At 36.8% G+C, this 14,986-nt stretch overlaps 1 protein-coding gene and 1 non-coding gene across 4 annotated transcripts in view; both read right to left on the reverse strand.

Moving 5' to 3' along the window:
* Positions 1–9,280: 9,280 nt before the first annotated feature.
* The window catches only part of ZFYVE16 (zinc finger FYVE-type containing 16), a 49,013-nt gene continuing 43,307 nt past the window's right edge, over positions 9,281–14,986 (reverse strand). For all 3 annotated transcript variants that reach the window (XM_045847859.1, XM_045847858.1, XM_045847860.1), the window contains 3 exons: positions 14,355–14,460; positions 13,136–13,303; positions 9,281–11,022 (listed from right to left, as the gene is read on the reverse strand). In XM_045847859.1, the coding sequence (XP_045703815.1) occupies positions 10,861–11,022; positions 13,136–13,303; positions 14,355–14,460 (436 nt within the window). In that variant the 3' untranslated portion in view covers positions 9,281–10,860. The remainder of the gene's footprint in view (positions 11,023–13,135; positions 13,304–14,354; positions 14,461–14,986) is intronic.
* Positions 13,459–13,579, reverse strand: LOC123825033. The gene has a single exon (XR_006786815.1). It is a non-coding gene; the product is annotated as a U6atac minor spliceosomal RNA (small nuclear RNA).

Below are 14,986 nucleotides of genomic sequence, written 5' to 3' on the forward strand. Positions count from 1 at the left end.
CTTGCGGAAGTGGAGGCGGAAGCGGTGTGGGGGTGCGCACGCTCAGAGGCTGTGGCTCGAGTTTCGCTTGCGCGCAGACTCTGTTTCGCGTCCAAGTGTCGCAAGAATTCTTCTTTGGGAAGGTAGTCAAAACCGGTGGTTGTGAACGTCTCCGGCCCGGTCAGGGAACACAGAGGCAGAAAATGAGATCCAAGATTGAAATCAGTTACTGGTGTGGGGTACCAATTTCCAAAGTTGGTTATATTTTCTCTTTTTAGTTTTAGTAGCATCCTAAAATGACATGGAATCATTTCTTCATAAAAAAAAATAGTGTTTCTGCCCAAGTACGGAGCTGATAACTTGAAAGTTTTGTCCCCTTCTCTCTTTACGAGTGTTCACTCAGAAAACATTCTAGCAACTAGATTCACACTCATTGCCTTCCTTTGCCCTTCTTAATTCCTTACTTTCTACAACCATTCTGGAGATGGAGAAAGAACACCGCGCCGAGTCAGATTTATCTGAATTAGCACAGACATTTTCTGGTTCTGTGACTAATACAATTTACTCTGTCAGTTGTAAATTTAGAATGACTACATCACCGATACATATCACAAAGACAGCCCTTCTCACCCAGCCCTTCGGATTTTAATATACTGAAGTCTTTCTAGATTTGAGTTGTAATTATTTGAGTCTTCAGTCAAGATTCCGTTTTCTCTGCATACTCTCTAGCTTAATCAAAAGGATTTCTTGAATTTCAGGAAACACTAAATTTTAACAACTTCAGCTGCATTTTAAAAAATACTTTAAGATACAATCGATCGATTTGTATTTGATTTGCATTTCCCTTACAATTTAAAATGTATACATTTAAAGTGTACAATTCATTGTATTAGTAGTGTAGTCAGATTTATGCAGCCAGCACCACAATCAACTTTAGAACATTTTCATCACCCCAAAGCAGTCGTTCCACATTTCCAACCCCCACCCCCACAGCCCTAAGCAACTACTACTAATCTACTTTCTGTCTCTGCAGATTGAACTATTCTGGACGTTGCATATAAATGGAACGATACAATATGTTAGATGGGAGTCACTCAAGAAACTGACCGCGCCAGTGAGCTAAGGAGCACGGTTTATTAGTGGGGAATAAGAGGGAAAGTGGAGCCAGCCTAGAGAGGTTAAGACTCATGGGGGAAAGTGAGGCCAACCAAGGGGGGTTGGAGAGCCAACCAAGTGAGGTTAGGACTCGCTCGGTTGTTCTTAGGGCAGGGTTTTTAAGCTCAAAAACCTGCAAAGGGTAACTGGTTGGGGTGTCAGAGTCTGATTGGCTAGAGCTGGTTGCTGGGTGCCATTTCTGCTAACCATTGTTCTTGATACATCTTGTCAGGCTCAAGTTAAAGCTGCATCCTGTTATGCCGGATAGGCCGACCCAGACCCCAGTCTCAGCCAGGCATCTGTTTGTTTGGGGTAGGGTCGGCAGGCAGTTTCCCAGGCAGACATTTCTCCCAGGCTATACAAAAAGTTTCCCACAGTACAGTTTTCCCACCTGGTCATTTCCCATTCCTGCTAGGCCTACCTAGGTCTGTCACAATATATATAGTCTTTTGTGACAGGCTTCTTTCACTTGGATTAATATTTTCAAGGTTCACCCATATTGTAGCGTGTACCAGTACTTTATCCTATTTTATGGCCAAATAAAATTCCATTGTTTGCATATGGCACATTCTATTTATCCATTCATCAATTGATGGACGTTTGTGTTGTTTCCACTTTTTGTCTACTAATGAATAATGATGCTATGAACATTCATGGACAAATTTTGAGTGGAAGTGTGATGTGGACATATTTTTCTTGGGTATATATACATAGGAGTGGAAATGTTTGTTCACAAAATAGCTTTATATTTCACTTTTTGAGAAACTACCAGTTTTGCAAAACAGCTATACCATTTTATTTTATTTTGTGTGTGTGCAATAAAAAGTCTTTATTTCATGGGATTTTTTTCCTTCTTGGGGGAAAAAAAAAACTCTCACAGAATGGTCAAGTCTTCAGATCAGGCGGTGTAGAATACAGAGGAAATGGTGACAGCATTAGTGCACTTTGGCCTAAGATGCTACAAACACATAATGAATAGCTGGGGATTTCTGACACACAACTGTGTGACATAGAAAGCCAAACGACTAGCCATCCTCAACCGAGGGCAGCTGCTGCTTGCATTTGCTTTTTGTAAAGGTCCAGCTATACATTTTACATTCCCACAGCAATGCATGAGTTCCAGTTTCTCCGCATCCTCACCAACACTTATTATCTGTTGATTTTTTATTGATTACAGCCATACAAGTTGATATGAATAATATCTCATTGTGTTTGTGATTTGCATTTCCCTAGTAAGTAATAATGTTGAGCATGTTTTCAAGTGCTACTGACTATTCTTTTATTTTCCTTAGAGACATGTCTATTCAAATCATTTGGTCATTTTTACATTGGGTTATTTGTGGGGTTTTGTTGAATTGTAAAAATTCTTTTTTTAATTATATTTTATTCATTATGCTATTACCATTGTCCTGATTTTTTTCCCCTTACTCCCTCAGGCAATACCCCCACCATTGTTCATGTCCTTGGGTCATGCAAATAAGTTCTTTGGCTACTCCATTTCCTATACTGTACATCCCCATGGCTATTCTGTAACTACCCATTTGTCCTTCTTAATCCCCTCACCTTTTCACCCATTCTCCCCCTCATCCCTCTCAGCTGGCAACCTTCCGGTAATTAACTTGCTTTTGACAGTCTCTCTTTACTGTTAATCTTTGGCCTTTTAATAATGATGTGTCTTGGAGTGGGCCTCTTTGCATCCAGCACAAATGGGACTCTCTCTGCTTCCTGGACTTGCATGTCTATTTCCTTCACCAGATTAGGGAAGTTTTCTTTCACTATTTTTTCAGATAGAGTTCCAATTTCTTGCTCTCTCTCTTCTGCTTCTGGCACCCCATGATGTGAATGTTGGAATGCTTTTAGTTGTCCCACATGCTGTTTACACTGTTCTCATTTTTTTAATTCTTTTTTCTTCTTGTTGTTCTGCGTGGTTGTTTTTTGCTTCCTTATGTTCCAAACCATTGATATGATTCTCAGCTTCATCCACTCTACTCTTGTTTCCTTGTAAATTGTCCTTTATTTCTATTAGCATATCCTTTATTTTTGACTGGGTCTTTTTTATGTTACTGAGGTCCTCACTAAGTTCCTTGAGCATCCTTATAACCAGTGTTTTGAACTCTGCATCTGATAGATTGTTTCTCTCCATTTCATTTAGTTCTTTTTCTGGAGTTTTTATCTGTTGTTTTATTTGGGCCATGTTTGTGTCCTCATTTTGGCAGCCTCCCTGTGTTTGTTTCTATGTACTAGGTAGAGCTGCTCTGACTCCTTGTCTCAGTAGTGTGGCCTAATATAGTAGGTGTCCTATAGGATCCAGTGGCACAGCCTCCCCTATCACCCAAGCTGTGTACACAAGGTGTGCCCTTTGTGTGGAGTCAGTACATCCTCCTCTGTAGCTGAGTTGGTTGCTGTTGACATATCGATGGGAGGGATTTATCCAGGCCAGTCACCTGCAAGGACTGGCTGTGACCACTTACCACCACTCTCTGCCCCTGTGGAGGATCAGGTGTGCAGGGACAGGATGGTGGTGCTCCTATGTTGTCTGTAGCTGTCCACTGGGTGGGTTGGCCCTGGGGTTTCCTGGGTGGTTGCAGACCAAGGTCAGCCCCCACCTGTATTTTGCCCAGGGCCACCCTGCCTGAGCTGTAAAGCAGTCTGAGGTGGCTGATACTTGCACTGGGCTTGGAGATTCCCAGGCCCAAGCTGTGAATCTAATCTGGCTACTGCTAGGGCTCACAAAAGCCAGCTGCTGCTTTTTTGATAGGATTTAGGAGCCAAGACCAGCCATTCTTATGGAAAGGCAGTTTATAGTGGGCCCATAAGTTGGGTGCGGTAGAGACTCTAGTGGTCTCTAAAGTAGGCTTCACAGTGTTAGCCAGGCTGATGGAGTCTCAGATATGGCACCAGCCTACCAGCTCCATGTGGGGAGATCTCAGCATAAGAACAATGGCCTTTACTCGCCTTGACGCCAGACACTTCAGTCTCTTCCTGTATACCACTGGTGCCCTTCAAGCTGCCACCTCGGTGCTGGAACTCAGAGGTGGCAAATCTGAGTAGGTGTGTCCATGTGTTGGTTCCCTGAGGGACTGCTTAGGGCTCCAGCAGCCTCCTCCAGCCACTCAATCCCTGTTGGTTTTCATAGCCAGAAGTTGTGGGGATTTATCTTCCTGGCACTGGAATCCTGGGCTGGGGGGGGCCTGGTGTGGGTCTGGCACTCCTTGCTTCTGAGATATCCCTCCTGAATTTTTATCCATATGGGTGTGGGGCTCTAATGGAGTACTAAGCTAGAGGTCCCCCCACCCCAAGATGAAAAGCCCCACAGCTATCATGTGGGGGATCTGCACTGGCGGATGTAGCTCCGTGGGTTGAGGGAGGGCCTGCAAAGGGTTGCCAGTTCAATTCCCCATCAGGGCACAGGCCTGGGTTTCAGGCCAGGTTCCCACTGGGGGGTACATGAGAGGCAACCACACATCGATGTTTCTCTCCCTTACCCTCTCTCTAAAAAGAAATTAATTTAAAAAAAGATTTTATAATAAAAAGGGGCATTTTTTTTGTGTGCCAGACCTGTATCTTCTACCATTTGGTTGACAGCCTTTCTGTTTTGTTGATGGTCTCTTTTGAGTTTGATGTAGTCCAGAGACTTGAGAACTTAAATATTTTATTTTATGGCTACTTAACTTTTTTAACTTAACAAATCAGGCATTACCACTCAGCTGTGTTTGGTGTTGAATGAATCATGAAAACACATGTTGATGGATTATAAATTAATCTTGCCCTGGCCAGGTGGCTCAGTTGTTTGGACCATGGTCCAATACACCAAAAAAGAACCCCCCAAAACTTTTGGGTTTGATCTCAGGTCAGGATGCTTACGGGAGAGAAACTGATTCATGTTTTGTCTCCAATGTTTCTCTCCCTCTCTCCCTTTGCTAAATTCAATAAACATATCCTCAGATAAGGATTAAAAAAGAGAGAGAGAGAGAATCCTAGACATCTAGATATGAGCATTGGGTGTAGTGAGAAGAGGATTGGTCAGGAAACTTGGGTTCTAGTTTCAGTTGTGACTGCTAGCTTTATAAGTAGTGTCTGTGCCTAGAAATAGGGCTGCATTTTTTTTTAAGTGAAAGAAGGGGCCTTTATACTTCTGTCTAGCTCTGAAATTTTAAGCAGAGCCATAAAAACTCTGCATGATTAATTTAATACAGCTTACTTCACTTTTGGAGAGTCCTAATTGCTAGAAAATTAGTCCTTAAATTTGAATTTAGTTAGTTCCTAGACATATGGCCAAGTTAATCTTATTACTCAGTCTCTGAAAATGCAACAATAAGCCATATGGTAATTTTCCTTTTACTAGTGCTTTATGAGGTATTAATACAGCAACTTCAGGGTTGTGTTTTTAGTATTAGCATGATATGCCTTTTTAACCTATACATACCATCATGTTTCAGGTGGTTTCCTGTACATGGTGTATTTTTTTTTAATCTAACTTTTGCATTTTAATTGCCATATTAGATCACTTAAATTTTTTATATTGTTGGTTATCAGTCTGCTGGTCTACCCTTTATCATTAATTTGTTACTTGTCACCTCTGTTTGTTACTGTTTTCCTTTCTGGCCTTCTTCTTAATTACTTGAAATTTTGGGGGGTTCCATTTTAATTCATATATTGCCTTTTTAAAATATACTGCTGTGGATAGTTGCGTTTTTTAAATGGTTGCTCTAGAGATTATTGCATACTCAAATTTTTGCAATCTATTTAGAATCTTTTATCCCTTCAAGTAAAATACAGAAACCATGCTATAATCATATAGATCCCTTACTATCCCCCCATTAGAATGGAATTCTCATACGTATTAGATCTATATACATTGAAATTCCTGTCAATGTTATGCTTTTTTATTTCAGCAATTATACATATTTTAACAAACCTAAAATATGGAAAAAAATCTATTTACTCAGCTATTACTTCTGTTTCTCTTCCTTCTTCAGGGTTCCCTCTGCTATCATTTCCTTACCTGTGATTTTTCTTTAGTATTTCCTTTAAAGCAGGTCTACTGGCAATGAATTCTTAGTTTTCCTCCCTCTGAGATTATTTTTATTTTACTTTTCTTTATTTTATTTTATTTTTTTTAAGATTTTATTTATTTTTAGAGAGGGAAGGGAGGGAGAGAGAGAGAGAAAGAGAGAAACATCAATGTGCGGTTGCTGGGGGTCATGGCCTGCAACCCAGGCATGTACCCTGACTGGGAATCGAACCTGTGACACTTACTTTTCTTTTCTTTTTTTAAAAATTCTATTTATTTATTTAATTTTTTAGAGAGGGAAGGGAGGGAGAAAGAGAGAAGAGAGAAACATCAATGTGCGGTTGCTGGGGGCCGTGGCCTGCAACCCAGGCATGTGCCCTGACTGGGAATCGAACTTGCGACACTTTGGTTCGCAGCCCGTGCTCAATCCACTGAGCTACGCCAGCCAGGGCTATTTTACTTTTCTTCCTGAAGGATATAATTGTTTGTTAAAAGATTCTGGGTTGATAATTGACTGTTGTTTTTAAGCACTAAACACATGTTGTTCCACTGTCTCTGGCCTCCAAGATTTTTTTTTTTAACTTTTTAACATTGTTCTTCGATTACAGTTGTCCCATTTTTCCATTACTCTCCCCAGCAACCCCCCCCCCCACCATGTTGTCTTTATCCATGGGTCCTTTATATATGTTCTTTGCCCCATTATCCCCCTTATCCCCCTCCCCTCTGGTTACTGTTGGTTATTTCCATGTCTCTGGTTCTATTTTGCTCCCTTGTTTGTTGATTAGGTTCCACTTATAGGTGATATCATACGGTATTTGTCTTTTACTGCCTGGCTTATTTCACTTAGCAGAATGTTCTCCAGATCTTTCCATGCTGTCAAAAAGGGTAGGAGCTCCTTCTTTCTTTCTGCTGCATATTACTCCATTATGTAAATATACCATAGTTTTTTGATCCACTCAATTTACTGATGGGCAGTTAGGCTGTTTTCAGCACTTGGCTTGGCCTCCATGATTTCTGATGAAAAGTTGTCCTTAATTCAAATCTTTGTTCTTCCACATGAACAGTGTCATTTTCCTCTGGCTGTTTTCAAGACCTTTTCCTTGTTTAGTTAGGATGTGCCTGGTTATGGTTTTTTTTTTCTTCCAATCTTTTGAGACTTGCATGACTTTTTGATATTGTCCCATAGGTCCTTAAAGCTCTTTATTTTTTTCTACTTTTTTCTCTTTGTTATTTAGACTGGATATATTCAAATTCACTCACTCTCCCCTTAGTCATCTACATTCTACTATGAAGACTCCTCAGTAAATTTTTTGTTATTGCATTTTTCAATTCTAAAATTTCTACTACTAATATATATATATATATATATATATATATATATATATATATAGCTTCTATTTCTTTGGCTGGGACTTTTCTTTCCATTCATTTCAGTAGTGTTTACCCTTGCCCTGGCCAGTGTGGCTCAATTGGCTGAATTTTTGAGTTCTTCACTATAAATAGCATGCTACATTTGTATTAAAAAAATGCAGAAAAAATATATGTATGTATATATTTGCCGCAACTGCACCTAAACCTTAGTAAGATACACAAAACTAATTCAATTGATTACTTGTTCAGTTTGGAGAATGGAAAGGACAACGTATATGCATACAAGGTGGGAAATGAAACTTACATTTGTAAGTTTTTACTTTTTTTGATATTTGAATCATGTATATATGGGACTCAGCAGAAGTAATGCCTGCTTCAATGTGGTTGGTAGGGTATTAATATGGGTATAATCATTTATAGTTTTTACTTATTTTTTGAGACAGAGATGGAAGGAGAGAGGGAAACATCCATGTGTGGTTGCTTCTCAAGCATCCCCTACTGGGGACCCAGGCATGTGCCCTGACTGGGAATCGAACTAGTGACCCTTTGGTTTGCAGGCCAATGCTCAATCCACTCAGCCACACCAGCCAGGGCTAATAATTTATAGTTTTAATATGAACTTTCACCTAAAATGTCATATGGCGAGCTTAAGTGTGATACTGTTATGTTACTGAACTACATGCTTATGATTTTGCAATAAAAGGTTTTGTAATAAAAGAAGCATTATTTGTGTTGGACCCTGTATATTACATATATGAAACAGTTTTTTTAAAATCACAAAGAAGAATGAAAGCCTAGGATGGTTTGGAGGTTTCTGGTTTATTTCAAGATATTTTCTTTTAAGATATGAGTCAAGTTATCAAAGTTATGTTTGCTATTTTAAAAAAGCTCTGTTATTCACTTATGAAACAGTATCTAAATCCAAGTTTATAAACTTAGGTGACTTGAGACACTACACTCAGGCTACTACTTTTATAATAATTAAATTATTAAGGTAAGATATTCACACAAACACAAAAAACTCTTTAAATTGCCTTAAAAGGGGAAGTTGGTCTTTTTATATATTACTTACTTTGGAGATTTTTAACTCTTGCATAGACAAGTTTAGTGACCACTCTCTAACAGGTTCTCAGGTTGCCTTCTCTATTGGCATAGCTATCCTCCAGGGTTGTTTTCCAGCCACCTCTTGTAGATCCATATTTCTAACACAGCAATTACTTTAACTTTGTTAATGATCTGCTTCACACATTCAGCTCCAAAAGGAAAAGAACTATTTTATTCATCTTTCAACCAGTGAAGGCTAATAAAGTGCTCTGCATATAGCAAGTATATAGACACAAAGTTTGTTGGATGGCTGCCCAAAAGAGGCTAGATTTTACTTCGTATTTCAAAAGTCAGAGAAAGAGAGTAGTATTAAAAGGTATAAGACCAAAACCAGATCATTGCAGACTGAGTACAAACAACCATTTTCTTTTTTCACCTTCAAAAAAATTAAAATTTCAAATTAAGTTCCAACATGAAGAACATGACCAAATAAGTAACAAATATATTCAGAATCATACATCTATAAAGAAATCTTTAAAAGGTGCCTCCAAATTCCATAATTCTAATTCTTATGAAATGTAGAAATTTTTTTAAAATAAATCCAAAGCTATCCTATCATGGGAACTTCCCTCCACCATATAAGGGCCAGTATTCCTAGATTGTGCAGTTATTTATTGTAAAATAAATACACACTATGTAAAGAACACATAAACTGAGTTTGATATGTAATTGTTTTTACTTTATACCATTTCAATAAACTTCACAAGTTATTACATGTTACCATTTTATTTAATATCTGCAACATGTTACATTGTTTATGAAGTAGCTACTTCCAGAAGACTAATACTCTCCTCCATACTGTGTCTTTGGCTAGTACAACACAGGTGATTTAGTAGGAACCTATGGCCAATCTGATTAAAATTCTTAGTCTCTCCTAGCCTGAGACCTCAGGCCCTGAGTTAACCTTGACTTGGTCTTCAAGTTGAGATGCTTCCTAAATATTTTTTTAAAGCACAGCTATTTAGTGTAATTTCATTTTCTTGAGATACACAGTTGTTTTGATACAAAAACATACACAACATCCCACATAAGTAAAAAAGCATCAAAATATGATTATATTTTATATAACTTAAATGACAGTAGTAACTAAAATATACTGATTATTTTTTTAACACAACATACTTCTCTTATTTTGCTGTCTGAAGTAAAGAAGAAAGCTCTGTAAGTTTTAAATACATAGAATTTAACTTATGTTAATATTCTGTTATAAAAAATAACTACCATATAAAGAATTTAAAATATGCAAAAGTAATTAGTTCATTAAAATTTATAATTAATACACTGGTGTCAATGAAAATATGTAGACTTGCCTAGAAACTTCTAAGGTTTAAAGCAGAGGTAAAAAAAAAACCTGTTTCAGGCCTCATTTATTGCTACATAATGACTACTTCAAGGGTCATCTGGCCTGTTGTCAATCACTATTATAAGTGGCAACTACAATGGTATATTTTGGAAAGAAAGGAGGAAAAATAATATACTGCAATACAAAAATATTGCCTATTTATAAATTATTAAAGATTTATAAAACACATACTGAATCATGTTGTTATAAAAACAATATACTTAAATATATAAGCACAAATCCCGAAGCACCCACAATTATTTTAAGAATACCCATTTAATCAAGGAAAAAAACATGTAATAATTTGAGAAGAAAAAGGGCAAAATTCTGATTTTAATCCAGAGTTCATCTAGTCATGGAGGTAGGTCTCCACTCCAATTATACAAATAAGTTATCTGCCTTATTCAAAGAATTATCAAGTCTAATATGGAAACTGGTCTGTGCCATTTAAATACATTTTAACAGACTTTAGAAACTGGTAATCTAACTGGCATATACACAAAACAGATTATTTCCCTCAGTAAGGTTACATCTGAAAAGAGCCTTCATTAAAATTGATCTTGGCATCAAGAGGTGTTACCTAAGTGCAGATACTTTGGCGTAGCATTTAAATAACACAGTAATGCTACACATTTCTTAAAAACAGAAGTAATCCTTGTCTTTTTAGTATTTTAAGTGTGAAGCTTCAAAAACTAGATCTCATAAATTTATAGACTAAAATTGTGCTAATGATTTAAAAAAGATCATTCCTGCCTATAAAGCAAAGCTTTTTATGTGTTTCAAACATCAAACATACTTACTTTTAGTGTTTGTGGCCTTTCAGGTTTAGTGCTGGAGTTAGTTTTAACACATCAGCTTGCAATATATAATAATATGATTTACTAACATCTTTTCACTAAAAAAGGTTTTCTATAATGAAAAACACTAATTCCATCTCTAATGGTAAATTAGCAGAGTTGGAGGTCCCACCATGGATCACAGGGATGAGAGCACTATCAAGGTCATTCAGGTAATGCTGAGGAAGAAGTCGGCCTTCAGATCCTGCCTGAAATTCAACCTGGAAAAAAAAATCTTGATAAGTCAACCCCAGAAAGTAAGCAATCTTGAGTAGCCCTGCAGATAAATAGAAAATAAACTTTAAAAATCCCGTTTAAGCATCTTAAGTAAATGACTGACATTTTATTCACAATATACTCTCCTGTATTTTTTATCCATCTATTACATAATTAGTTCATTAAAATTTATAATTAATACACTGGTGTCAATGAAAATATGTAGACTTGCCTAGAAACTTCATCCCACAGATGGCATTAAAAATTTTTAAAAATTGCCACAAATTCATACTTTAGGTTTCTTCTCAATGAACATGTAAACACATTGGAAGGGTAAGGTTTTGAATGATTACCAACATGACTTAAATAAAAACCCCATAGTATTAAAAAGTAATCTACTTTAAAATATTTTGAATTTGTTGCATAATATTTAATACTTGAATCTAATGTGGATGAAAATTACATTGTAATTTGACTAAAATATATTAACAGTGCTTACTCAAATAACAAATAATTACCAGATGTTTCCTGGAAAAAGGAACTTTTAACAGTGAGATGAAAATATAAGTTCTTTCCAATAAGAGCTACAACACATCTTGGCTGACAAAGAGCAAAATTTCAGCACATGAACTCGTTAGTGTTTAGATAAACCACTCTAATGAAGACCCTGCTTTGACATCTATTATTTTGGATGTTGGAAATAGTTAGAAATGCACATTAAAATAATAGCTGGAGTTCCATTTTTTACCTATCAAACTCATAAAGTTCAGAAGTTTGATTACATACTGCTCTGATAAGGATGTGGAGGGAAAGAATGCTCTCACAAATTATGATAGAAATATAAATTGGCATAACCTCTACTTGAGACAGTGTGGTAATACCTATTGAGTATATTCTTGGACCTCATAATTCTACCTCTGGGCATGTTTCTGACATACACTTATGCAAAGACAAAATACTGTGGATAACCAAATGTCAATTAGTATATACCAAACATGCACAAGAACCACTGAAATACATTATAGTACATTTATTTAATAAACTACTACTATGCAACTTAAAAACATACAGTAACATGAAATATCCCTAAGATAAATGAAAGAAACTAAGTTAAAAAAAAAAGTGTAAAGGAGGGGGTAAAAGGACACACACTTGTTTGCTTCTTCATGTATAAAATCACAAGGACTTTGTAGAAATGGGTAACATTTGATTGCCTCACCAGGAAGGAAGAATGAGAGGGAGCATGGAAGCAGACTAAAGTTTGGAGTTAAGGGTAGGAAGGAGATCTTTTCAAGTCTATTACTGTACACAGCTGCACTGGGCATCATCTATACTGTAGCAGGGAGTTAAGGGGCCAATTACAGAGACTACAGTGTGAATACTGCTCTCTGGAAATGTTCAATGAGGTTGTACTGTTACATATACAGTTTTAGTGTAATTTTAAATCATGTGCGTATACAGTCTATTCAGAATAATAAATTTAAAAACCTACTTATCAAGCAGGACTGTTGTGGAGCAGGGGTCAACAAACAAGTTTCACTGGAATACAACCAGCTTGTTAGCTTACATACTGTGGAAGGCTGCTTTTGCACTATAATGGGAAGAGCTGAGGAGCTGTGAAAGAGACCCTTCAGCCCACAATGCCTAAAATATTTGTTGTCTAGACTTTTATACAAATGTTTGCATAATGAACAAAACAAACGAGCAAAACAGAAACAGAAACATGGAAATAAGGAACAAACTGACAGTGACCACAGAGGGGAGTGGGTAGAAGGATAACGAGGGAAAGAAGGGGAAGGATCTAATCAAGAAGCATGTATAAAGAACCCATGGTAATAGATAACAGAGTGGGGACCGACTGAGGGAGGGGGAGTGGGACAGGGGAGAACAACAGGGGAAATATTGGAACAACTGTAACCAGAAACAATAAAAAAAAAAGTTTGCTGACCCACTGTGAAAAGTAAAGGAGATAATGTATATGAAGTGTATGTACATATTAATGTTCAACAAATATTTGTTGTTTTCATTCATCAAAAAATAAAAGGTAAAGAAAAACCTTTGATCATTTTAATATATGATCCATTCATTTCAAAAATATATCACAAAAACATGCCTCACCATATCAGTGTCAATGGAAACTCTGAGGCCAATTTTATTCATCCCATTACTCTTTAGAGTTTTCAGATGAGGGCACAGTGCAGCACTACAAGCCATGGCTATTTCTTTTGCAAACTGATAACGAGTTGCTGAAATAGATAAATCCTGGTCCTTTGGAAAGTAGAACACCTGAAATGTATATAATTAGGAAACAAGTCATGATTTTAAAATACAACAATTATTCCTTTGGATTCAACTTTATTAATAAAATTCCAATGTTATTGTCATGAAATTCACTGGCTTAAGAGTAATACATATATGAGCATCACATACACACACACACCATGATCTGTAAGTTGATTTCAGTAGGTGGCAATGCCTTAACTGTATGCGTGTTGTTAGGCCCAAGGGCCTCTTCCATCCTTGTCAAGGGGAGTGCTAACCTTCTCTCCTTTCATACAACACTGTAAGTAGATTTAAAATCAAAGGTTATGGAATTTAGGACTGACTTAAAGTTAGTCATATTTTTGCCTAAAGTTAATCAGTAGCAACGAAAGCCTTGTTAACTCAGTTTGGAAAAGGATCCTAATAAGTCTTCCCTATAAAATCACCGTTCTATAAGGACATCTTAATGAAGTTAAGATGAAACAAAGAAATAATGTTCTATAATTTCTATATCCTCTGTAGTTTCTATCTTGTGCATGCAGAAAATCACAAAGAATATATACACAATGAGTAACACTGCCTGACCTGGGAGGGTGAGTATGGAGGTGGACTAAGGGTTTAGGAGTCTATATTTTCATATTCTCTTCTTAAGAAAGAAAGGAAGGAAGGAAAAAAACATTTAAAAATAACTTGCATATGTGATTATAAATAGATGTAAGATATTTTAATTTTTGTAAAATAGGATAAAAATGAAAATAATATGGTAAGCCCTGGCTGGATGGCTCAGGTGGTTGGAGCATTGTCCAGTACACCAAAAGGTTGTGGGCTCGATAACTCTGAGCTGGCGGGTAATACCATCATACAATAGTCTGAAATAATACTATAGAAATACAAATCTGATGTTATAAAAGGAAGTCTAGTAAGAAATATGTGTCTCAAGGTGTAATGTAAAAAGTGTATGTAATAAGCTGTACTTAAACATTCAGAGGTTGAGTACTATAAAATCTCCCAGATAAAAAAACAAAAACCATATCCAAATGCAGCATGTAAGGGGAAGAAAATCTTTCTCAGTTACCTCAGTACACTTGACGATCTTCTCATCAGTTTCAAAATCTGTTTCCAGTTTTATTTTTTCACTTGGAAATCCCTGTAATGATATTCCATCCACAGAACTAATAACACTACGGAATAAAACATAGTACAACAGAATTATTATTACTAAGGTGCTTCTTAGAAATGAATTTTTAGACTTGAACAAATGTCATAAGGGGAAAAATTGTGAAAGTTATAAATTTAAACCAGCAGTATTGTATCTATTTTTTCATACGTGCAATTCAGACCTGGGGTTTAAAATTAGTTAAATAGTCTCCTAACAAAAAAGTTGTTTCATGAATTTCAAAAATTCTATTTTAGTATCCTTCAGCATTAGTTCTCTTCTCCCTTCTTTGCTTCAGACCCCTTAGCCATTCTAGAGAGCGGGGAGGGAGGGAGGGAGGGAGGGAAGGAGGGAAGGAGAGAAGGAAGGAGGGAAGGAAGGAGGGAAGGAAGGAAGGAAAAATGGGTAACTGAAAAGAGGAAGGAATGGCAGTAATATTCTGTAAGGCCTCTAAAGTATATATTATTAAATTCAGTGTTTGTATTTACAGTGAATCAATATAAAACAATACACATCCAAAGGGGATCATTCACCTACTTGACAAAAATAGG

This window comes from Phyllostomus hastatus, unplaced genomic scaffold, assembly GCF_019186645.2.
Source record: "Phyllostomus hastatus isolate PE091 unplaced genomic scaffold, TTU_PhHast_1.1 phas_contig_58, whole genome shotgun sequence".
Lineage (NCBI taxonomy): Eukaryota > Metazoa > Chordata > Mammalia > Chiroptera > Phyllostomidae > Phyllostomus > Phyllostomus hastatus.